Source organism: Leptonychotes weddellii, chromosome 9 (genome assembly GCF_054177405.1).
Source record: "Leptonychotes weddellii isolate Sample4059 chromosome 9, ASM5417740v2, whole genome shotgun sequence".
Taxonomy (NCBI): Eukaryota; Metazoa; Chordata; class Mammalia; order Carnivora; family Phocidae; genus Leptonychotes; species Leptonychotes weddellii.
Window position 1 is genome coordinate 34,852,312 of NC_138377.1, and position 24,226 is coordinate 34,876,537.

The 24,226-nt window shown below is 42.7% G+C and overlaps 1 protein-coding gene across 1 annotated transcript in view; it reads right to left on the bottom strand.

The window, feature by feature from the left end:
• The window catches only part of PRKCH (protein kinase C eta), a 204,241-nt gene extending 181,780 nt beyond the window's left edge, over window positions 1-22,461 (bottom strand). Inside the window, exon 1 of the mRNA XM_081829755.1 lies at window positions 21,685-22,461. Within this exon, the coding sequence (XP_081685881.1) occupies window positions 21,685-22,047 (363 nt within the window). The 5' untranslated portion in view covers window positions 22,048-22,461. The remainder of the gene's footprint in view (window positions 1-21,684) is intronic.
• Between the last annotated feature and the right edge of the window lie 1,765 nt (window positions 22,462-24,226).

The window sequence follows — 24,226 nt, forward strand, 5'->3', positions numbered from 1 at the left end:
CACAGTGGACCCTTTGGCCTGTTTCGGTTTGCATCACAAGATGTGGCTGGGGAATGCCAGGCACCATCTCACTCGACTGCTGACCCACTTCCCACGAGTTTCGGGGAGCCAGGTCTCTCATACTTGTTTCCCCTTCTCCTTACACATCCAGCGTCATAAAGCAGCCACCCTGGCGGTGGATGTGAATGACATCAGAATTCTCAGAGCTGGGGAAACTTTCAGAGAACCTCTCACTTCATCGGCGTCCGGAACCAAGGCTAGACCTCTTCAGTCCCCAAGCCCACAAGCAAGCTGTGTCCCTCAAATGGCAAGCTTCGTGGTGTTCCAAAGGTATACTGACATCACTTCAGGACGATGAGAGGAGATTGCTAGAAGTAGGGAGTCACCATCCAAAAGAGCCCGTTACAAAATACCTGTGCAGCATAAAGGTGATGGGATTCTGCGGTTAGAAAACTTACCCTTAAGAGCTGTCAGACGGGGGGCGCCTGGGTGGCTCAGTTGGTTAAGCGACTGCCTTCGGCTCAGGTCATGATCCTGGAGTCCCGGGATCGAGTCCCGCATCAGGCTCCTTGCTCAGCAGGGGGTCTGCTTCTCCCTCTGACCCTCCCCCCTCTCATGTGCTCTCTCTCTCTCATTCTCTCTCAAATAAATAAATAAAATCTTTAAAAAAAAAAAAAAAAAGAGCTGTCAGACGGAATATTGCTCCGCCATAAAAAAGAATGGGATCTTGCCATTTGCAACAACATGGATGGACCTAGAGGGTGTAATGCTAAGTGAAATAAGTCAGAGAAAGACAAATATTGTAGGATTTCACTTACATGTGGAATCTAAAATATAAAACACACACACACTCCTAAATACAGAGAACTGATGGTTGCCAGAGCAGGATGGGGAGGAGTGAGATCAATGAAGGGGATTAAGAGATACAAACTTCTAGTTATAAAACAAGTGAGTCACAAAGATGAAAAGGACAGCATAAGAATATAGTTAATAAGATTATAATGTTGTATGGTGACTACACTTATCGTGGGGAGTACTGACTACTGTATAGAATTGTCAAATCAATATGCTATACACCTGAAACTAGGATAACATTGTATGTCAATTTCCTTCATTAATTAAAAAAAAAGAATTTTAAAAAATATGTCAGGATCCTAAACCCAGGAGAAAGCCAAGGGGTCAGGCTGTTCTTCCACACAAAAGATGGGAACACGGAAAACACCTGTTCTAAATCCAGCTCTGTTTCCTGGTGCCAACTAAATAATTCCATACATTTCAGCCAAACAAAGCTATAGGTCAAACTCTCTTTAAACGTCTTCACACTCATATATATTTTCTAATCAATTTTTATATTTTCACTATGTGTCACACGCTTTAGTTAAGCAATGAATATTACTCAAAATATTATTTGATTACAAAAAGAGACCAAGTACTACTTTTAGATGATATTACTTTTAGACGCACATTAGATCTAGGTTCTGTGTTTGAGGTAAAACTCTAAAGAAATCCGTCTTTCTGCCCTGCATTGTCTAGTCCTTGTTTTATCATAGCTCCAGAATGAATGAAAATCTCACCAATAAAATTTAAGACCCTCTTTTCCTTATAGGGTAGTCTTTTTGTAGTTTTATAAGTCTTTACACGTAAGACTTCTCTATCCAGTCTAGGGTCTTATTTTTCAATGAGCTGGTCACTATTTCTCTAAAGGGCCATTCTTTTGGAAGATCTCTCACTTGGGTTATAATCATTTGAGATTCATTAATTTCTTTTTTTAAAAAGTTTTTTTTTTTTTTTACTTATTTGACAGAGCACAAGCAGGGGGAGTGGGAGAGGGAGAAGTGGGCTTCCCGCTGAGCAGGGAGCCCGACATGGGGCTTGATCCCAGGACCCTGGGATCATGACCTGAGCTGAAGGCAGATGCTTAACTGACTGAGCCAGCCAGGCGCCATGAGATTCATTATTTCTTTTTTTTTTTTAAGATTTTATTTATTTATTTGACAGAGAGAGACACAGTAAGAGAGGGGAACACAAGCAGGGGGAGTGGGAGAGGGAGAAGCAGGCTCTCCACAGAGCAAGGAGCCCGATGTGGGGCTCGATCCCAGGACCCTGGGATCATGACCTGAGCCGAAGGCAGATGCTTAACGACTGAGCTACCCAGGTGCCCCAGATTCATTAATTTCTTAATTGGAGTAATGTTACGCCTTTCTCCAGGCAGTACACTAACCCCCAAGCCATTCCTTTGACTTATCAATCCAAATAACTAGACCACTATGACAACTGCCCCACTGGGAACACGAACCGGGCAGTAACCACAAAGGGCAGTTAGCACTGAACTGTTCCAAGCCACCCTGTAGGCCCTCAGAAAAAAGTAAAGGCAAGAAGTCTGCACAAGAGGAACAACGGATTCATTTGGAAGAGTGTCCGTTGATCCATGGAGAAGCCCCCGCCTTCGGCCAGAGGTAAAGCCATTGCCTTCCCCGTCTGTCTGGACAGTGATGCTAGACAGTTCCTAGACCTTCACAGCAGCTTCTTCATGGCACGGTCTAAGGTTAGCTGGTCAAGAAACTCTCCGTGACCTTTCTGGATGCGAGTCTTCAACAGATCACTTAAGACCTCTACTTATCAGTTCTTATGTGGTAATCAGTGAACCTGGTTTTAAGACTCCACACTGGACCAGAAGACACTGGAAAATCTGCGGTGAGAGATGGAAAGATCTGTTGCGTTTTCAATGAGGGCTAAGCCACCTCCGCCCTGTGGTGGAGCCCTGCAGCCACAACAGTGACAAGTGGCGAAGGGCAGAGTTCCTGTGGAAACACTTACGGTGCGATTCTTCTGGTGGAAATGGGGCTCTGTAAAAACAGGCTTCACACTGGCAGCGTGCCGTGACAAAGCCTCATGGAATGGTGGGTCTGGGGCGGCTGATTCAGAGCCTAAGCCCAGAACAGACATTCAGCTCACACACAGGGAGACAAAACTCTCTCACGCAAATGAAAGCTAAAACCTGCGGCTATGACACCGTCTGGCATTTTCAGATCTTCAAGCAGCAGCTCACTGACTAACTCCTAATCAAGGGCATCTCTCCAGAGCTCTTCTGCAGTCAGGAAAGGACAAACCACAATAATCTACATTTATATGAGTTAGGTTGATCATACTATATGCTGATAAACGAGTTAGCTCTGCCTTCACCAACCTTCTGCTTGAATTTAATTACTGGATTAGCCTTTAAAAGGGCACTCCTCCCTTCACCTGCAAGTGAGCTTTTGGCACTGGGGCTCAGAGCAGAGTTGGACACCTAGACATGCCCCTCCCATGAGATCTACTACAGAGGTGGGCCACCAAGCTTAGCACCTCACAGGGTCACCCACACACAAGCCTCAACTGACACTGACTTTTACCACGTTCAGGGGAAAGAGGACAACCTCTTCTCACCCCTCACCTCAAGGCATCCGATTCAACCATTTATTCAGCACCTACCAGGGGCCATGCACTGAGAATAAATGAGAAAAGACCAAGACAATGCCCCGGACCTCATGAAATTTGTTCCTGCCAGTGGTATGGACCAGGTACAGTTTGCTTTTAAAAAGCACTTAAGTATTGTTAGCCCTGCTTAAAATGACCCACACAGATAAAAATTCCATGGGAAAAATACAAATCTCCAAGGGGGAAATGGGGAAAGGTATTTGTACCACCTCAAACCTAGTTAATACTGACTTACCCTGAAGACTGAAGTCGAATATCCCCTCCTCCAGGAAGTCCTTCCTGAATCCCCAGGTTTGCAATCCAATAACATTCATTTCTATTACTGCACCTATCTCTATTCCTGAACTCAACTACTCTCTCATGTTCTCGCTGTTTTAGCGGGCTTGTGCTGTCTTCCTCACAAGGTGAGCAACTTGAACTTTGCACATCCAGCACCTGGCCATAGCAGGTGCTCAGGGAATGCTGTCAGCTGACACATGGAAGTGTGTAGGTACGTGCATATGCGGGCTCAGGCCTGTTTGTGGGTGTGCTTGCAGTTCCAAAGAGAGGGACATATTTTTTCTATATAACCTCCTTCATCTCTCCTATCTTTTCTAGTGTTATATAACAAGTCCTCTGTGCAAATTACAAAGGAATACCTGCCCTCCTCCCCCAACACGAAATGAGTTAGACAAGAGCAGAAGCAAGAAAACCTAACTTGCTCATTTGTACCCAGTTCATGAAGTGGAGACAAGGAAAGGTGGGAGATGGAATGGGGGAGGTAGGTGAGACCAGACTCCTGGGAATCCTCCCAAGAAGCCTGAACTTTATGGGCGATGGGAAGCCTTTAAAAGATTTCTAGCAGGAGAGAGATTAGGCTTGAGCTTTGACAGCTCATCCAAGTAGCTCTGTGGAAGATGGATTTGAGGGAATAAGATTTGACTCATGGGGACCAGTTCCAAAGCTACTGCACTCATCCATCCACGGGACAAGGGCCTAAACAGGTGTGGTACTGGTGGAAAAGAAGAAATTGAGTCAAGAAGTATTTAGCAAGCTAATTCAGCAGGACTTGGCAACGGACTGAAATGGGGAAACAGGTGAAAGAGAGAAAATTCAACAATGATGCCTAGGTGACTGAACAATGGTGAGACTAGTTCTAAGAAAATGGGCAGAGAAGCAGGTGAAGGGGAAAGATGGAGTATTTAGTCGTGGACAGTGCTGACCCAAAGACGCCTATCGGACGTCCAAGTAGATCTTCCCAGCAAGCCTTAGATGTGAGACTTTGGACCTGCTCTGGCACCTCCCTAAGCCACAATTTCCTCCAGAAGGAATGGTACCTGTTTATGCCTCATGTGCTGTTGTGAGGATTGAAGGAGACAGAGGATAAAGCCCTTTGCCCTCAGCTGCCCCAGTCCTAGAGGCAGAATCAGGCTCAGGGACAAAGATGGGAGACAAAGGTCTTGGCATATGCACAATATGGTTAAGACGGTGAAAGCAGAGAGTTCCTCCAGAACTATAAGAAATCAATTTCTGCTGTTTTTTTTTTTAATATTTTATTTATTTATTTGACAGAGAGAGACAGTGAGAGAGGGAACACAGGCAGGGGGAGTGGGAGAGGGAGAAGCAGGCTTCCCGCTGAGCAGGGAGCCCGATGCGGGGCTCGATCCCAGGACCCTGGGATCATGACCTGAGCGGGAGGCAGATGCTTAACGACTGAGCCACCCAGGCGCCGCTGAAATTTGAATGTTTTAAAGACAAAATCTTTTAGCAAAAGTGGATGACAATGTTTGACTCCCGAATCAGACTCAAGACATGAAAACCATGAGGAATTTCTTCATTCTACAAATGTTTCCTGAATCCCTATTGCATGCAGGGCACTTGGCCAGGCACAGGTGGGGGGGAAGCTGAGGGTCCCTGAGAGAGGCGCTCACACAGACTGTGATACCGCTGGCTGCAAGTAGCAGGTCCGGTGGAAGTGAGGGCAGACACCCAACACATTCTCATTCACCCCCAGACACTTGCAACAGCAGTGCCCCAGCAAATCAATACAACCACAACCCAAGTACAGGATGTGCATGACAAGATAGCCGAGCGGGCCCAGCAGGGAGACTCAAAAACAATATATTCTCTGCATAGCCGATGAGCTAAGGCTTCTGAATACCCAAAACCAAGACTGTGTTAACATCAGTGCAAAAACACTCTTGGGCCTCAGTATGGAGCAAATGCAACCTCTGTTCTGAAAAATTAAATATGTACATTTCAGAAACCTCAGACTTAAAATCAACCATGAAAGATCTAGGACCCAAAACAAGTAGCCAGTCAACAGCTAGAACTGGGCAAAATCACCTTCAAAATGAGTCAGTGTGGGGGAGGGAGGACTTCATATTTTTCTGCAAACCAAATCAAAATTGTTGGTGCCCCTTGATTTCATCCATAAATCCCAAAATTCAAATGATGCACTTTTAAATTGTAGTTTTCCTCTTTGAAAGCATGAAAGAACAATTTACATCCAATGACTAGCATTATATGTTCAAACTTAAATCAAGGAAACATCTTTTAATGCCAACTCAAAGAGACGACTTACCATCATTTCCCTTAACTACAGTAATAAAAGCACTCACTTCAGCTTTTGAAAGGGCTCCTTCACTCCTTTGCAACTGAGTTATTACAACTTCCTTCTGATTTGTTATTCACACTAACTCAGAATCTTTTATCTGTCCAATATCAAATGAGCAAACCAACAGACTCAATTTCAAGGCTTTTCACAAACTAACTTTGGCCAACATTGTAGCTACAGTATTCCCAGCTTCATTTCCCCATCTTTCTTGTAAGATCTTTCAGAGTGGACGTATGTACAAAATTTACCCGAAATCACTAGGATTCCAGGGTAAAGAAACCATCCCCTCTTCCACCAGTAACCATCCTATTGATTTACTGTTCAGAATCTTAAATAAAAAGCAAAAACAGTAAGAAGGCTGGACTCAGGGGCGCCTGGGTGCCTCAGCTGGTGAAGCATCTGCCTTCGGCTCAGGTCATAATCTCAGGGTCCTGGGATCCCGGGCTCCCTGCTCAGCGGGGAGTCTGCTTCTCCCTCTCCCTCTACCGCTCCTCCAGCTTGTGCTCATACTTTCTCTCTCTGTGTCAAATAAATAAATATATAAAAATCTTAAAAGAAAAAAAAAAAGCTGGACTCAAAAATCCCTTCTAAAATCTCAAAACTCGAAATTCTAAACTCTGAATTCTCTAAAATTAAAAACTCTAAAATTCTACGTAATTCAGTGTCTTATTGTTTTCAGAGTTAATTTCAGAAAAAGCTGGGCCTGTGACTTCATAGTTAAGCACCGGCAGGAGTGGTGGTGGTGGTTATGGGGACACGGATGATAATTTTCTGCGGTGCTATGTGTCATGCCCTATGCTCCATGGTTTACCTAAGTCCTCACCATGTTCTCACATAAGCCTGGGAGGCAGCTACTGTGTTATGCCGAGAAAGCTGGGGCTCGGAGAGCTTCAATGGCCCCTGCTAATGAGAGGCAGAACTAATAGCTGAACCCCAACCTGGCTGACACCCAACCATCACACTATGATGCACTGATAATTATGGTAGTTGTCCAATAAATATTCCTCAAAGCCTGTACTTTGTACTATTACTCTGTAATTGTAGATCCTGCATCCTAATTTATGTGCTTAGGCAAAGGCTAATGTGTCTTTTTACATAAACACAGACCAAATGAATATTGAAGGGAAGGTCAGAAATACTCTAGAGGTCAAGGAGATGCCAAAATAGACATTATTCAAAATTATCCAGAGTTAATTCACAAAATTATAGTCAATAAAGTAAACAGGCTTTCAGTGGTTAAGAACCAACTGTATCTAGTTATTCATAATTTCTGAGGTTTTATTTCCTTTGATTGCTGTCACGTTTATGAATTCTCAGCCATAAGTTTATAGTTTTGTAAAAATAAAATAAAAACACTTAGAGGCCTTATCAATTCTATCACCACAGTATAATTATCCTATCCTTCTAAGAATTGAAACTTTCCATTAATATGTAGGAGTCTACAGAAAATATATCATTCAATAATTCAAAAATGTGGAATTAACTTCAGAATCTTTGTCTTCTTTCTCCTTGAGAAAATACGGTGCTGCAGAGAGTAAGCAGATGCACCTCCTCTATCCCCAGGAAATGTAAGTCGTCACCCCCATTGTCTCAAATGCAATCATCTGAATGTCTTTCCTTGGCCAATATGATTATTTTCAGAAGGCCCTTGTTAAAATATGAATATCCTCGGGAGATTAAAAGTAACCAAAGCTACCATTTCTTGAGGGGCTTTGTGCTGGGCACTTTTAATGTATTACATCTGATCTTCACACCAATCCTAGAAGGTAGCTAACAGTAGCACTATCGTCCAAAGGAGAAAATGGTCAGAGATGGAGGACTTGCTCGCTGTAGCAGAGCTGGAGTAATGCACTCAACTTGGTAACACCGAGTCTACCCTCTCTCCATTACCTCCTTCTTGTTCCTCCACATATCAAGCTTGTTCCTACCTTTGGACCTTTGGCTTAGCCGGTCCCTCTGCCTGGGATGCTTTCTCTAAGGTTCATATGGCTGGGTGCTTATCACTCGGGTCTCAGCCAAAATGTTCCCTCTCTGTGAGTCCTTCTCTGTCCATTCTGGGTAAAGCATTCATCTCATCACACTCCACCACATCACCCTGTTTTTTGTTCCCCAGGGAGCACCTAACCACCATTTGTTATTTTCATAATCACCTGTTTTCCTGTGTAATATCTACCTCTCCACACTAGGATGGAAGCTCTGTGAGAGTCAAGATTCCGGGTGTTGTGTTCTCTGTCCTATCTGGAACACCTGGAATGGAGCTGGGCACACAGCAGGAGCCAGTAAAGATCTACGAATGATTAAGTGGCTTTTCTGCTGCCTCCACCCCACACAGTGGTGGCGTCGGGGAGGATTCTTGGATTCAAGTCCACAGAGCTAGGAAGCTGCCTTCTGGACCACCTCCATTCAGCTCAATTTCTACCATCATCAGGGTCGTTTCCCACGGTGTCGATGAGGTGAGCTGAAATTCAAGAGAAGATTGGAAAATCTCGTTGGGTCAGAAGGACCCAGACCATACGAGACCAGGGGTCACGAGACAAGAGGAGCAGACAAGCATCACTGATTCCATCGTCTTGTCTTGGACTAACACAATGGCTCACCATAATGCCCAATACAGCTCCAAAAGAGGGTAAATGTTTTAAGCATACAGATAAATACTATCTCTTTTTATAGGCAAAAGGTTGATATTAACAAAAGATACAAGCCAAAGTCAAACTGTCCTAGTTTTTTAGGTGTTTTTTTTTTTTTTTTAACTTTTCATCTACTGCAAACCTCAAAGAAACCCCTTCAAAAATAGAGGCTTTTGAAAATACCTAAATAACACAACCAAATAAATCTTAAAATGGGTCATCATCTAGCATATTTCACCAGGAGCCAGATGTGAGAATACATTTTTTAAAGCACGTATTTTTCTCTAAAATTTATAGCTCTTCTTTTCAACTAGTTAATTGTCTGCTATAATTAGTTGAAGTGAAAATGCCCTCAAATACAGGGGAAAATATTAGAACCATACCCTGGGAATTAGAAATTAATGAAAGCCTTATTTTTTACACCTTTCAATTGGGGTTTCTTAACCTGAAGCTCTGTGTCCACCATCGGGCTTTGGGGACCACTAACCTGGTGACACTGATCCCAGCACACTGTCAATATGCACATATATGCATTTTTCTAGAAACAGGGTCCATAGCTTTCATCATCACTAAAAGGATCCAGAGCTTTTGAAAGCTCAAAAACACTTTCAGATGCACTGCTTCTGCTGAGAATCTGTTCTCAACTCTTCCATACTATGACAGAACAACAGTAAAATATAATAAAGCACTTAAGAGGTCCGCAGCTCACAAGTTAATAAATGTATTCTGTTTGGGGAATTATGCTAACATGTTTATGACCCTTATGTACTCTTCCAAAAATAATTTCAGAGCTTAGAACAAATCCGAGCATCAGCGGAATAGTCTCCAGAAGATATTTCAGAAGGGAGCAAAACTTTCATTGTCCAATGGAACCGGGGAAGGAGCCCCTATGGGGAAGGGGCCCTATGACATCACAGACAAGAATACCAAAGCTTCCTGTGAGGACAGAGGCACAACATCACATCTAAGTGCTATGAGAAAGATCCAGAAACAGTGCTATGCAAGTACAAGAGATAAATATGACTTACAAATGAAAATGCAGTTTTGGGGTTTTGGTTTATGTCCTTAAAGAACAGGGGCTAGGTCTAGAACATGCCCACACTGGCCCCCTCTGATTTATTTTATTAATATAATTATGAGGGGCTCATGTTGGCTATGGTTCTATCCTCTGGCAAATTTCTTAATTTTTTTTTTTTTTTTTTTTTTACCACAAGCACAAACTAAAACTTGTATGCATTCCTCTCCCTGTAAAGTGCATGGGTAAAGCTTATGTAAAACTGAAGGAACTCTCCAGAAGGCAGCACTTAATAAAAGCACTGCTGATGAGTCCCCTATTAAGTGGTCTTTCTACTAAAAAGTCCTTCGTGCTTTGAAAATCACTGCTGTGTATACCAAAGTACACCAAAATAATAATCTTGATAAATCTCTCTGGATAGTATCATGATTCTCAACAAAAATTTCCCATCTCATAAAGTCCTCTGACATAGCACTTCAACACTACAATAGCCAATACCCTTGGGCTCATTCCTCCATCTAATTAAAATGTCTGTTCTACAAGTGATTTATAGTATTTGTCATCACTTAAGGTGAATATATAGACTGGTGGCTACAGACATGTTGTGACTACAAAGCATTAATTACCATGCTGGTGAGAATGGCTTCTAGCAACAGCTCGAACAGTGGGATTCTCAGTCTCTCTCCGCCAACAAGTAACAGGGACATAACTTACAACTGTCCCATAGGATAAGGAGCCCATTACTGTAAATCAAGAAATACAACTGTTGTGACTTGACATGAGGACCCACTGTAATTCCTTAAGGCTGATTCTAAACCAAGGAAATAACACCAACATCACTATCAATGCTAAAATCCATTTAGACATGAGCCAAATCCTCCTCAAGCCCGAGCAATGTAGATTTGGACCAATTCTTAGGAGTTACTAACTTTGGTAAGACGTAATTCATCTTGACTGCTTAAAACCAAACCAATCACTCCAAAAGAAAAGAAATGATGGAACTGCCTAACACGTGGAGGCAGAGGCTGTACCAATGGGAAGGGTCCTTAGATATTCTAGTGTAACCCCCTCATGACCTAAACCAGGGGCACTGAGACCCTGACACACACAGGTTTGCCTAAGGTCACAGCTGATGGATGACAAAGCCACACCTTGAACCCAGCTCTCCTGACTCCCACTATAGCACAGCACTTACATATTGCTGGAAATTCTATAATGAACTACAAGGTTGTTTTTTTTTTTTAATTGGGAAGTTAATATAATACTGATTTGCAGTCAAAGTTAACTCCTCGTAGGAGCACCTGGCTGGCTCAGTCAGAAGAGCGTACAACTCTTGATCTTGGGGTTGTGAGTTCAAGCCCCACGTTGGGTGTAGAGATTATTACTTAAATATTTTTAAAAAGTTGACTCCTCATATATTTACTAATAAGGCAGCTTCCTCTAAAATTTTAGGACACAAATATATATGTGAGTGTAAATAAATATCTAAATAAATATACATCTAATTTAATGTATTTATGAAATTACTAGATATCTAAATAAATCTAAGTAAGTATACCTACATCTGTACGTTAAGAGTGTTGTGAGCCAAGGCAACAGTAATGCTGTGGCCGTGGCTTTCGTTCCCACATTCTGAAAACAAGGCTTGAGCTACAGTAGGTCTCAAAAACTCAAAAACCTCCAGAACCAAGCAGATAATGAGTAAAGAGGGCCAGTTTGTTACTGGGAGTGGTGGGGTCTGGCTAACTGGAGTACCACAGAATGAAATATCTTCAGATTCAACATGAAAAACATCTCTGCCAAATAAATTCATCTGCAAGCGTCAATGGGCCTAAGACCCGTCAGGCTTTTTGTTGTTGTCCTGAACCAGATAATCCTCCTGCTTCAACATCTATGATTCTTTTCTGATCTGTACAAAGCTTAGGTATTTACTGGTTCAAACAGGGTGTTACTGTGTTCTGCCTTTGGGAGGCAAATGTTCTTTCAGGTCAGGTCATCTGTTCATAGGCATCACAACTTAGTCACTTTCCAAAGATGGAAACATGTCTAATGGGTCAGGAACATGTACCTTTCAAAAGGGCACCTGTGATGTCTCCCTGGGAAAGCATTATCAGGTCAAAAGTTCCTTTTCTTCTTTTGAGGAATGATACATCACAGTCATTTAATCGAAGCAGGCCTGTGGCTATCTATGCTGGGGCTTTAAAAATCAGCTGTTTTCCCTCCAGAAAAATGTTTCTGATCTCCTCAAACCAGGTACTCATAGCATCTTAGTACTTACTTCTTTTCTGTAATTTCCTGGTTGCTGGTTTTCTCCTCCAACCTCTCTCCCCCTTGAAACTCCAGGGTCTATCATCTAAAACTAATGATGTAATGTATGGGGATTAACATAAGAATAAAAAAAAAAGAAAAAAAGAAAAAAAAGAAACTCCAGGATCTATGAAGGAAGAGGCCATGTCTGTCTTGTCCACCTGCCTCCCTAGGGTAGAGCACAGTGCCCAGTACATAGGTTATGCTCAATGGTGGATGAATGCTCACCTAGGGCTTGGCATTTCATACAGACACATGTAATAGTCTGTTAGAGTAGCTACCCCAGGAGCAGAAGAGAGAAATCCTAGTTAATTACCCATACTACTACACCCTGAACTCCCTCTAACCAGTATCACATACTTTCACGAGAGCCCAATCCCATATGTCTACTCTTTCAGGATGGAGGGGAGGGTGGGCAGTGGAGATCTCAAGGATGCTGAGGGAACACTAAGGAGGAGGCCCCAGGTTTGGGATGTCAGGAAAAGTTTTCTGGGTAAGTGATGTCTACAGTGAGACCTGAGGCACAGGTAGGAACTAACTGGTGGCCCTCGAGGATGAAAGACGTCACTGGAGCAGAGGGTGGGTTGGGGAGAGCTGGGCAAGAAGACTCAAGAGGAAACCAGAGGCCGATCATGGAGAACATTCTACACCATCTTAAAGATGCGTGCTTTATCCAAGAGTAAGGGGGAACCACTGAAGGTATTAAGGAATGACCATCAGCTTGGCAATTGAGAGAAAACTCATTTTGGATACAGCAATGTTAACAGCGGAAAAGAGTGGTCGAGGCACTGAGTTTTCACTCAGGCCTCAACTTTATGATATTCTAATAAGACAGAGATAAGCAGTTAACACAAAAGGAGAACCTGATCTAGTCAGGTTCTAGTCCTTCTATTCCAAAAAATAGAAAAGAGACTGCCGACGGTTGAGCATCTGGCTCTTGATTTCAGCTCACGTTGTGATCTCAGGGTAGTGAGATGGAGCCCAGTGTAGGGTTCCGCAGTCAGCAGGGAGTCTACTTGAGAGTCTCTCCCTCTCTCTCTCTCTCTCCCCTTCTGCCCCTCCTCCCACCCTTGCACCTTCTCTCTTTCTCTCTAAAATAAATAAATCTAAAAAAAAAAAAAGAGAGAGAGAGAGATTGCAGAAAATCCAAGGCACCTATCTTATTCTAAGTAAATGCTACCCATCTCATAAAAATGTATTGCACTTTACCATCGTAACTAATCATCATTCTGAACAACTGCTAGATACCAAAAGAGTTACATAAGATGAAATGATTCACATTCTGCCCACCAACCTCATTAACTCTCCAAGGTTGAATACTTACTTCTTGCCTCGGCCCCAAATTTAACATGTTGGGCTCACTGATTACAACCTATTAACAGGCTTAAAAATCAGTCTTTTAAACTGAAGCAAAAGCAAGGAATTTTTCATCCACAGAGTTTTCAACCCATTCCCATACTCAAAGGGCATAAAAATCCAGTCCAATCTTTCAAGTACCTATTGATACATCATTAATTGATTTTAAGAAGGGACACTGTAATAATTATAATTGGTCACTCCCCAGTGACTTTTATTTCTTTTGGAAAGCTGAATAAAGTGTTTCAAGATGTTCCCAAAGTATCTACACTTTGCTTGCTCCAAAATCACATTTAAGAAATTCATTCTTTTGACAAATATTTAGTGCCTACTATATAAGTGATACTGGGTTTAGAACAATGAATAAGGGAGGAGGAATCTCTGCTCTCACGGTGTTTATACTTGAAAGGAGGAAAGCATAATAAGTAAATTAACAAAATGATCTCAGAGGATGATGAGGGCCATGAAGGATGACAAGATAATAACATGGTAAGGAAAATGTTCTCTGTAGGGGGGAGCTTTTGAGCCACAACCTGCCTGTTGAGAAGCAGCCAGCCCCACTGCAGCAAAATCCTTACAATGAAACTGAAGACACAAAAATCCAATACAACTCCTGTACACTGGACTAAACCTCCCTAGAGATGCTAAAATATGTCTTTCCCCTCAACACCATGAGCTCTTCCGCATTGGACACTGCTAGCCATTTGGCTCAGAAAGAAATAATTGTTAGAAAAAAATAATTGCACTGCAAAGTACAAAAGACAATGAACCGCTAGATAATGAATCTGGAGAACTTAAATGCTCTCAATTCATGCACCTGGATCCAGGAATCAGGAAAAAATGCAACTGACAAGTGTCCAGTGGAAACCTGGCCACGTCACCTGACAGGACTACCAAAAAGTTACCTCACTGAGAAGTTCAGAGAAAGCAGCCTTCCAATGCTGTAGGGAACATAATGTCTTCAGGAGGGGTGAACGAGGAAAACAGCCTGAGATCCCGCCAAGCAAGTCCTTCCTTCCTGAGAGGACGCCAAGGTCCTTCCATGACGCAGCCTCCAGCTCCTCCTGTCCCCCCCCCCCCCCGCTATGTTCTGCATTAAGTATTAGATGCTGGTTCCCATTTGGACAGTCAGCAAATAAAGAGAAAGTACATGAAAGAAGGAAAGTTTTAATATAGACAAATTTGCATTTTTCAGAAATCTAAGAAGTTGTGCAAAATCAACCAGGTCTAGAAGAAACAGAAAAACTGGCAGTGACAATTTAGAAAATGAGACTGTGTCCCCCAAATCAGAAACTATAAAGAATTTTTTATGCTCTTACTCTGATAAATATTTTCTACACTGAAGAGGCAACGTAGTGTTCAACAGCCAGCCTTGGCTCAAACCTAATTCAGTCACTTACTTAACATCTTCTTTGGTAAAATCCTCATTGTTTTTCCTCTACGGTTTTATTGACGTATAACCATCACACAGTAACATGCACATACTTAAAAGTGAACTATCTGATGAGCTTGGATATAAGTATATAACTGTGAAACCATCACTACAATCAAAATAATAAATACATTCATCTCCCTCAAAACTTTCCTTGTGCTGTCTTTGTAATCCATCCACCTTCATCCCCCCATTCCCAAGCAACCACTGATCTGCTTCCTATCACTACAAACTGGTTTTCATTTTCTAGAATTCTGCATAAATGGAATCATATGGTGTGAGTCTTTTTTGTCTGGCATCTTTCACTCAATATAAATTATGCTGAGATTCATCCATATTGTTGCATGCATGAATGCTTCATCACTTTTTATTACTGAGTAGTATTCCGTTGTATGGGTACACAATTCATTAATCACTCATCTGTCCAACAGACACATAAAAAGATGCTCAACATCACTAATCATCAGGGAAATGCAAATCAAAACCACAATGAGGTTTCACCTCACACCAGTCAGAATGTCTACTGTCAAAAAGATAAGAAATAACAAGTGTTGTTGAGGAAGTGGAGGAAAGGGAACCCTCATACACTGGTGATGCGAATGTAAATTGGTGCAGCCACTGTGGAAAACAGTATGAAAGTTCCTTAAAGAATTAAAATAGAAATACCATACAATCCAGTAATTCCACAACTGAGTATCCCCAAAAAATGAAAATGCAAAAAGATACAGCCACCCCTATGTTCACTGCAGCATTTACAATATCCAAGATATGTAAGCCACCTAAGCATCCACTGATAAATAAAGAAGATGTGGTGTACACACACACACACACACACACACACACACACTGGAATAGCTTGCCATTCGCAACAACATGGATGGACCTAGAGGATATTATGCTAAGGGAAATAAGTCAGACAGAGAAAGACAAATACCACATGATTTCACTTACATATGCAATCTAAAAACAAAACAACAAACAAACAAAACCAGACTCATAAATATAGAGAACTGGTGGTTGCCGGAAGGGAGGGGGCTGTGGGGATGGGCAAAACAGGTGAAGAGAATTTAGGGGTACAAACTTCCAGTGATAAAATAAGTCATGGGGATGAAAAATACAGCACAGGGAATATAATAGTATTGTAATAACATCGTATGGTGACAGATGGTAACTATAGTTATCATGGTGAGCATTACATAATGTATACAATTGTCAAATCACTATGCTGTACACCTGGAACTGATATAACATTGTAGGCCAACTATACTTCAGTAAAAAAAATTTTTTTAATTCAACTGTTGACTGACATTTGAGTAGTTTCCAGTTTTATTACAAATAAAGCAGCTATGAACATTCATGTATGAGTCATTGTACAAATGGTTTCATTTCTCTTGGTAGATACTTAAGAGTAGCTAGGTCACATGGTAGGTATATGTTTAACACTTTAGGAAACTACCAACTGTTTTCCAATGTGACTATACCATTTTATATTCCTCACAGTGGTATATAGGAGTTCCAGTTGCTCCATTTCCTCACTAACACTTGGTATGGTTTATCTTTTTAATTTAGCCTTTCCATGAATTTTGGTTTTAATTTGCATTTCCTTGATGACTAATGATTTTGAGCATCTTTTAATGTGCTCTTTTCCATGAAGGTGCCTATACAAATCTTGTCCCATTTTAAAATTGGATATTTTTCTCATTGAGTTTTAAGAGTTGTTTTATATGTTCATGTTACAAGTCCGTTGTCTGATTTAATGTTGAAAATATTTCCTCCCCATCTATGGCTTGTTTTTCACTTTAAGTCTTTTGAAAAGCAGTAATTCTTAATTTTTATCAAGTTTGATTTTTTTTTAATAGTTGGTGCTTTTTGTGTCCTATCTAAAAAATATTTGCTGAACCCAATGTCACTACCATTTTCTTCTGTATTCTTATAGAAGTTTTACAGTTAAACTCATATGTTGAGGTCTATGATCTATTTTGGGTTAATTTTTGTGTATGTTATGAGGTAAGGGTCAATGCTCACATTTCTGCATTTTGCTATTCAATTGTTCAAGCACTACTTCTGAAAAGATTATTTCCCCATGAAGTTGCCTTGGCATCTCTGTCAGAAAAAAAAAAAAATCAACCAATCATACATGTATGGATCTATTTCTAGATTCTCTTCCATTCCACTGATCTATAGGACTCTCTTTACTGCATATGACATTATCTTGATTATGGTAGCATTACAGTAAGTCTTAAAATCAGAGAGGTAAGTCCCCCAACTTGTTCTTTTTCAAAATTATTCTTAGATGAGTCTAGGTCTTTTGCATGTCCATATGAGTTTTAGAATCGGTTTATCAATTTCTACAAAGTTTGCTGAGATTTTGACTAGGATTGCAATAAATCTATGGAACATTTTGGGAAGAACTGGGGTCTTAACAATATTGAATCTTCCCATTCATGAACACAGTACCCCCTCCATTAACTTAGATCTTTATTTCAGCAATATTTTGTCATTTTCAGTGAACAAGTTTTGCATATCTTTTACCAAATTTAACCAATTTCAGATATTTTTGATGCTCTTATAAATGGTATTTTTTCTATTTCAGTCCACTAATAGTATATAGAAATACAATTGACTTTTGTATATTGGTTTAGATCCTGTGACCTAGCTAAACTCACTTGTTAGATCTAGTAGCCCTTTTGTAGATGTCTTAGAATTTTCTACAATCATACAGAAGTAAAATATGGCCAATCTGTGATGCTTATGCAGAACTGTTTAATAACACCTCTTAAAAGAGGTTTTTAAGAATTATTTGAAAGATTCATTCACCATAGCGTGACATCAATGAGTGGAGCTTATTTACTCAGTAAGGCTGTCTGCAAATAAAGACAGTTTTACTTCTTCCTTTGTAATCTTATTTTTAAATTGCCTAATGCACTGAATGGGACCTCCAACACACTGTTGAACAGAAGTGACAAGAACAGATATCCTTGCCACTTCTGATCTTAGGGGACTATCACTCATTCTTTCACCATTAAGATGTTCCCTATAGGCTTTTCACAGATGTCCATCATCAGGCTGAATAAGTTCCATTCTATTACTAATTTGTTGAGAGTTTTTATCATAACTGGATATTTAATTTTGTCAGATACTTTTTCTGTATTTATTAATATGATCGTACCAATCTCCTCTTTCACTTTGTTAATATGAAGAATTGCACTGATTGATTTCTAAATGTTTAATCAATCTTGCAGTCCTGGTTATAAACCCCATTTGGTGATAATGTACTACCCATTTGCTATATTGTTGGATTTGATTTGCTAAAAATTTAAGCAAATTTATAAATTTAATTTTTATATCTATGTTCACAAGGGGCATTGATCTGTAGTTTTATTTTCTTGTAGGTTTTCATCAGGTTTTGGTATAAGGGTCATGGAATGAGTTGGGATGTTTCCTTCTCTATTTTCTGAAATAGGTTGTATAGAGTTGGCACTATTTCTTTCTTAAATATATGACAGAATTCACCAGTAAATCCATCTTGAGACCTTGAATCTGCATTGTGGAAGGTTTTTAATGACAAATTTAAATACCTTAATAAACATAAAACTATTCAAGTTATTTGAGTAAGTATAGGTAGTTTGTATCTTTCAAGAAATTTATTTGATCTAAGTTGTGGAATTTGACATAAAATTATTCATAATATTCTCTTACTTTTTTTAATGTCTGTAGGATCTATAATGATGTTCTCTCTTTCCTATATTGGTAATTTCGTCTTTTCTTTTTTCTTGATCATCCTGGCTTGAGGTTCATTAATGTCATTGGTTTTGTTTTTCCCCTCAAAGAACCAGCTTTTTGTTTCATTGATTTTTCTCTATTGTTTCTCTTTTCTACTTCACTGACTTCTTTCTTTACTATTTCTTTCTTTGCTTACTTTTAGTTCCACTTGCTCTTCCTTTTAGTTTCAAATGGAAACTTGGGTCTTTGAGATCTTTTTTAATTGAACAGTTTAACACTGTGAATTACTGTTTAAGAACTTCTTTAGCTGTATCCCACCCACCTCCTTGGGTTTTTATGTAGATTTAATGAAATATGTATAGTCAGGAATGAAATATTTAACTGCCTAGTCCATGTCAGGCATTATGGTTGGTATTAGGAATACACTGCATTAAAATAAATCTAATCCCTTCTCTCATCAAGATTAGAAGGTAATATTGAAAAAATTCATACAAAATGAATGTTATCTTCTTGATACTTAGAAAGTACATTAAGCCAGAATGCATAACTGTTTCATTCTAATGATAAATGTATTTTCTGTTTTTGTCTGTCTACTCATGAACTAGCAAAAATTAAGTCACTAGATTTTTTTTTTTTTAAGTTCAGCGATTTGTAATTCCAATTGCACCACGTGAATCTATTGTGGAGTAAGATCAAATATTCTATTTGTAAATGTCTGAATAAACTACACATTTCAATACACTAAAGATAAATAAATATTTCTGTAATTCTAAACTTGAAAACCACCTTTAGATCTACAAAGAATCCTTTAAAAAACAAGCGTTCCATACATTTCTAATACTTTCCTAACAAAATTTTTCTTAAAGTTAACAAAACACTCTACTCATACTATCTATCCTATCCTGTTTCAAATTACCCAAAACTTAAAAAAAAAAAAAATACCCAGAACTTTTTACGAAATACTCTGCCCTGCCCACAGTTGAATATAAATGTGTGGTAAATCATTGGTTTCAAGGTCTTTTAAATGCTGACCTAGCCTACCAAATGTTCCTGTTTTCAAAAACACCACCAGTGTGTTACTTAAACATCTCAGTATAATTAATTCAGATAATTATAGATTGAGATATTTATAATATATTTAAATCTTTGTTCATTCAGTGGAACCATAAGCAGCTCTGCACACCTCCACTATGTCAGGTAACCTGGATCATCTTCTTCCAGTCCTAATCTCTCGGTGTTTATTTAGGCCACAGGTTCTCAACCTTGATTGCACATTGGAATCACCTTGGAGCCTGAAAGTACTGATACCAGCCAGGGTCCCACAGCCAGAGATGCTTAGAGTTTTTAAAAGTGGGGATTTTCAAAAGCCCCCCATGTGATTCAATGGTGCAGACCAGGGGTAAGAAGGACCAGTCTAGGTTCTCTCCAGGAAGTGATGCTTCTAATAGCCATTGGCCATTCTGTACCACCATACTTCAGAACCTGGTTCCTCTAGAGCTTTCCCAACCTAACTCCTAATCAAACACTAATTCAGTAATTCCATTTGGATTCCTAGGCTCACCTCTATTTCTATTTGGAAATTTACAGAATAAAATGTAAGTCTCTATTTTAGCCATTTCTCTCCAATCCACTTCTAAATTTCATAAAGTTCAGCTGAAGAGAAATTAACTCAATATAATGTGATGATCTCATTAAATAGTCATTATGTTTTCTTCTACTTAAAAGATAGTTCGGGGCGCCTGGGTGGCTCAGATGGTTAAGCGTCTGCCTTCGGCTCAGGTCATGATCCCGGGGTCCTGGGATCGAGCCCCACATCGGGCTCCTGGCTCAGCGGAGAGCCTGCTTCTCCCTCTCCCTCTGCCTCTCTCCCTGCTCATGCTCTCTCTCTCTCTCTCTCAAATGAATAAATAATCTTAAAAAAAAAAAGATAGTTCTACAAGCCATCTGTAATTTTACAGACTATATGGTAAAATTACCAGTTCCTCAAAGTATAAAATATTGAAATGAGTCTTCATTGGTATCCATCTGATTCCACCACTTGTTAATTTCAAACAGGTTTTCAATACTGATTCACATTTTGGACTTAAAACTGACATTCTCTGAACTTAAACCATTACAGTCCTGAGATTCTTCAAATAGCTTACTCTGCTTTGCCAAACCAGACCACTTCATTATAATTACCATTTCATCATGTAAAAGTGGGAAGAACACCTGTATCACAAAGACAGTACCAGGAATAAGAAGCAAAAGCATTTTAGCACTGCGTAGAGTGCTAATAGAAATTTTAATTTGCAGCAGAAATGTTGTCTCATGGGAACTATGTGAAAAGTAGAGGCAAGCAGGAAGTTGCGGGTAACTACTTGTCAATACACAGAAACACCAGCAGGTGAGATGGGGAGAACTGGGGGTGGTCCACAAACTACTGAGGAGTTCTCAAAGCTCCCAGACCAATAGCAGCAGAAACTGCGCATGCAAGCCTCACACCTCTCAGGTTGTGACAGAACTACCGAAGTTACTTACAAACACATATAAACCTCATCTCCTTGGAAAACTGCTAAACAATAAAACTGCCAGCGTGCAGACCCAGGAGCTCAGATCCCTGCCAGTGTAGGCTATGTATCCATGGGATGTAATGGATCTGCATGCTGAAACACGTGTGCACGTCTGAGCAGCTGAACCAACACGTATCCATAAACATTATGAATAATACTTGCGAGAATGTATGGCTTTCTCCTAAGAAGCGCTTTAAGTACTTTACCCAGATCAAGTCACTTTCATATCACATCTTACTCGCCTTTCCTTTGTACTACCCGCATGCGGAGAGTTCGAGCGCCTTATCCAAAGTCTGAGCCTAGGGGGCGGAGGGGGGGGGTCACTGCCTTCGCCCTGACTTCCCGTTAGCCCAAGCTGCCATCCCAAAAGGGGACCGTGTCCGGGCTGGCTTCCTGGAGACACACATGAGCCCTCACACACCCACCGCGGTCGCGTCACCAGCGCCGCGGCCACCTGGGCGAGGACCAAAAACTGAAGGGAATTCCCTCCGCCGCAGAGCTCGACAACGGGATGGGAAAGCGGGACCCAGGCGAGATTTGAAAAGTGGAGGGGGAAAAGAGTCAAGCGGACACAACCGGGAGGGATCACAGCTACTCACCCAGCCCTCGAAAGTGTCCGAGGCGCCGGCCGTGCGCAGCAGCTCCTGGAATTGCAGGGTGCAGTTGGCCACGAAGTGGTCATAGCCCAGGGGCGTCTCGTGGAAGACGGCCAGTTCGAGGTGGCCACCGTCGGTGACGTTGGTGCAGAACTCCTCATTGTACGTGGGTTTGTTGGTCTTCTGTTTGGTGCTGGTCTGGCCCACGCGCACCTGGTCCACGCTCACCGTCAGGTAGGGGTCCAGCAGCTGGTAGCCCTTCTTGAAGAGCGAGTGGCGCAGGGACCAGCGGGTGGGCTGCAGCCCCACAGCCTCGCCAATGCGGACCCTCAAGTAACCATTGAACTTCATGGTGCCCGACGTCATGCCGGCGCCGCTGCCCGGGCCCCGGGGGGCCGCGCTGGCTCGCAGCGGGAGAGCCTGGAGCCCCAGCTCAAGCCAGCCCTCGCGGCAGCCGCAGGAGTGGAAGCAGCTTCTGGGAAAAGCAGCGCCCAAGCCCCCCTCGACTGGTCATTCTGCCTCCTCCGCGGGACCTTCCCCTCCCCTCCTTCCCTCGCCCCCTCCCTCGCGAGGTGGAAAGGAGGGGAGCCCGGAGCCGAGCCCTCCGCGAGCCGGGGTAGCCCGACCGTCCCTCTCCAGCACGCGGCGCTTCCCGGGGGCTCTCAAAGGACTCGCCCCTTCTCCAGAGCCGGGAAGCTCCTCTCCCTGGAGAGCCGGAGCGACCCGTCCGGTTAGCTCCAGCCCCAAGCGTCTCTTGCCCCCGCCTCCTCCTGCTTCTGCTCCTGCCCCCGCCTCCGCGGGCTCACGCTCTCCCCCACTCGGCGAGCTTCAAACCAGGAAGCAGCTACCGCCGCATCCCCGACAGGAGCTTCGCGCCGCCAGGCTCCCAGTTCACAGAAGCCCTGCGCCGGGTCCCGCGCCTTCCGAACCCCGGGGGCGTGGCGCACAGCCGGCGGGGCTGTGGGTCGGTGGCCGGGCGCGCGAAGCCGGGGAACCCCACGCCGGCCCGCTGGCCCCCCTCTGCGCGCGCTCCCTGTCGCGCGGAGTCGACTGTGCTCGGTGGGCTAGAGGCTCCCCCAGGTGCAGGCCAGAAAGGGAAGGGCTCGTGGCCCGGCGTGAGCCAACACCTGAGGCCTGGGAGACAGGTCCCGAGAGTGCTGGGGGGCGGAGGGAGAAGGGGGCGGCAGGAGCTGGGAACCCGCGCTCCAGGAGTCGCCGGCACCCTCCTTACCACCGGAGGACTTGGGCTGGCGAGCCTGCCTGGCGGTCTGGGAGAGGCCCTGGCCTGAGCCGGCGCATGGCGGGGAGGTTCCTTTTCCTAATCTTTACAGGGATGGCCCATCCCGGGTTCAGCTCAGGCCCATCCTGTTTGTGCGCCTTTCCTGCAGAGAGTAATTACACGGTTGTTTTGTTGTTGTTGTTTTTAATAGGGTGGTAGTAATGATGGAAATCCTGTCCTCCTCCTTCCTCGGAGAGGTGTGTCTTGTTGCACAAAGAGCAGGAAAGATCGGTTCTGAAGACAGACATAGCTGAGATGTACTAAGTCTCTCTGCGGGGTGGTTCTGGGTCTACCAAGCCCTGCCTAGCAAGGGCAGATGTTCACACACAAACACTGTCCCTGACACATGTGTGCAGAAGAAATCGCCTCTTCGAGGAACATTCGAGCTTGTTGCTGTGTTTGCAGTCAGAGTGGGCAGCCTTTTGTTCCTTCCCACCCGTGGGTCCAGGAGTTTGGGGGCCCTTGTGTGAACCGTTCCGTCTATTGTGCTTTACCACAAAGCTTGCTCCTTGAGGGCCAGCCACAACCAGTTTGTCTCGCATAAAGCCTAGGCCATTTTTAAGATACTTAATTACATTCCGTTTGGAATGTTCTGGTTTCCCTGAGACCAGGTCGGGTCTTCCTAGCCCCCTCCACCCAAGGCCCTGTTTGGGGCTCTTGAACTGAGTAGCTTCTCAACAATTTCACTCCTGTGAATGGAGGCACACTAGAGAATGAAAACAAATCAGAACAATGGGCCGGTGGGGAAGGGCCTGTCTTAAAAACATCAAAACTTCTTTTTAAGAGAACAAGGCAGGGATGCAGCACATCATCCTAATGACACTTCAGCTTTAGGCAGGGCTTATAAAGCAAGCTCCCAAACATCCAGGGAGCTCCCATCTGGCCTGGTGCTCCAAGGGAAGAGGTCAAGGGGACCAATTGGGTCAACTCTGTCACCCTTTCCTCCAAAGAGCAGGACTCTAGCTTTAAGAACCACTGAAAGATTGGCTGCTGTTGGACTTTGGCACTAAAAAAAGACAGTCCCCAAATGGTGGGCAGCTACACATCCTGGGGTTGGGATGTGAGGGACACTAGGAGCAGGACAGCGGTGGTGCCTGCCCTCCTGGGGCATAAGTCCCACAGCAAGGAAAATCAAGGTATAGATCACACACCTGGGCTGTGTGGTGAAGGAAAAGCTCAGGTGCAGTGGGACAATGGAACCTGGAGGGGGTGGTCAGGGAAGAGTCCCCTGAAGAAGTACACAGCAAAAGGATCCATTTATTCAGG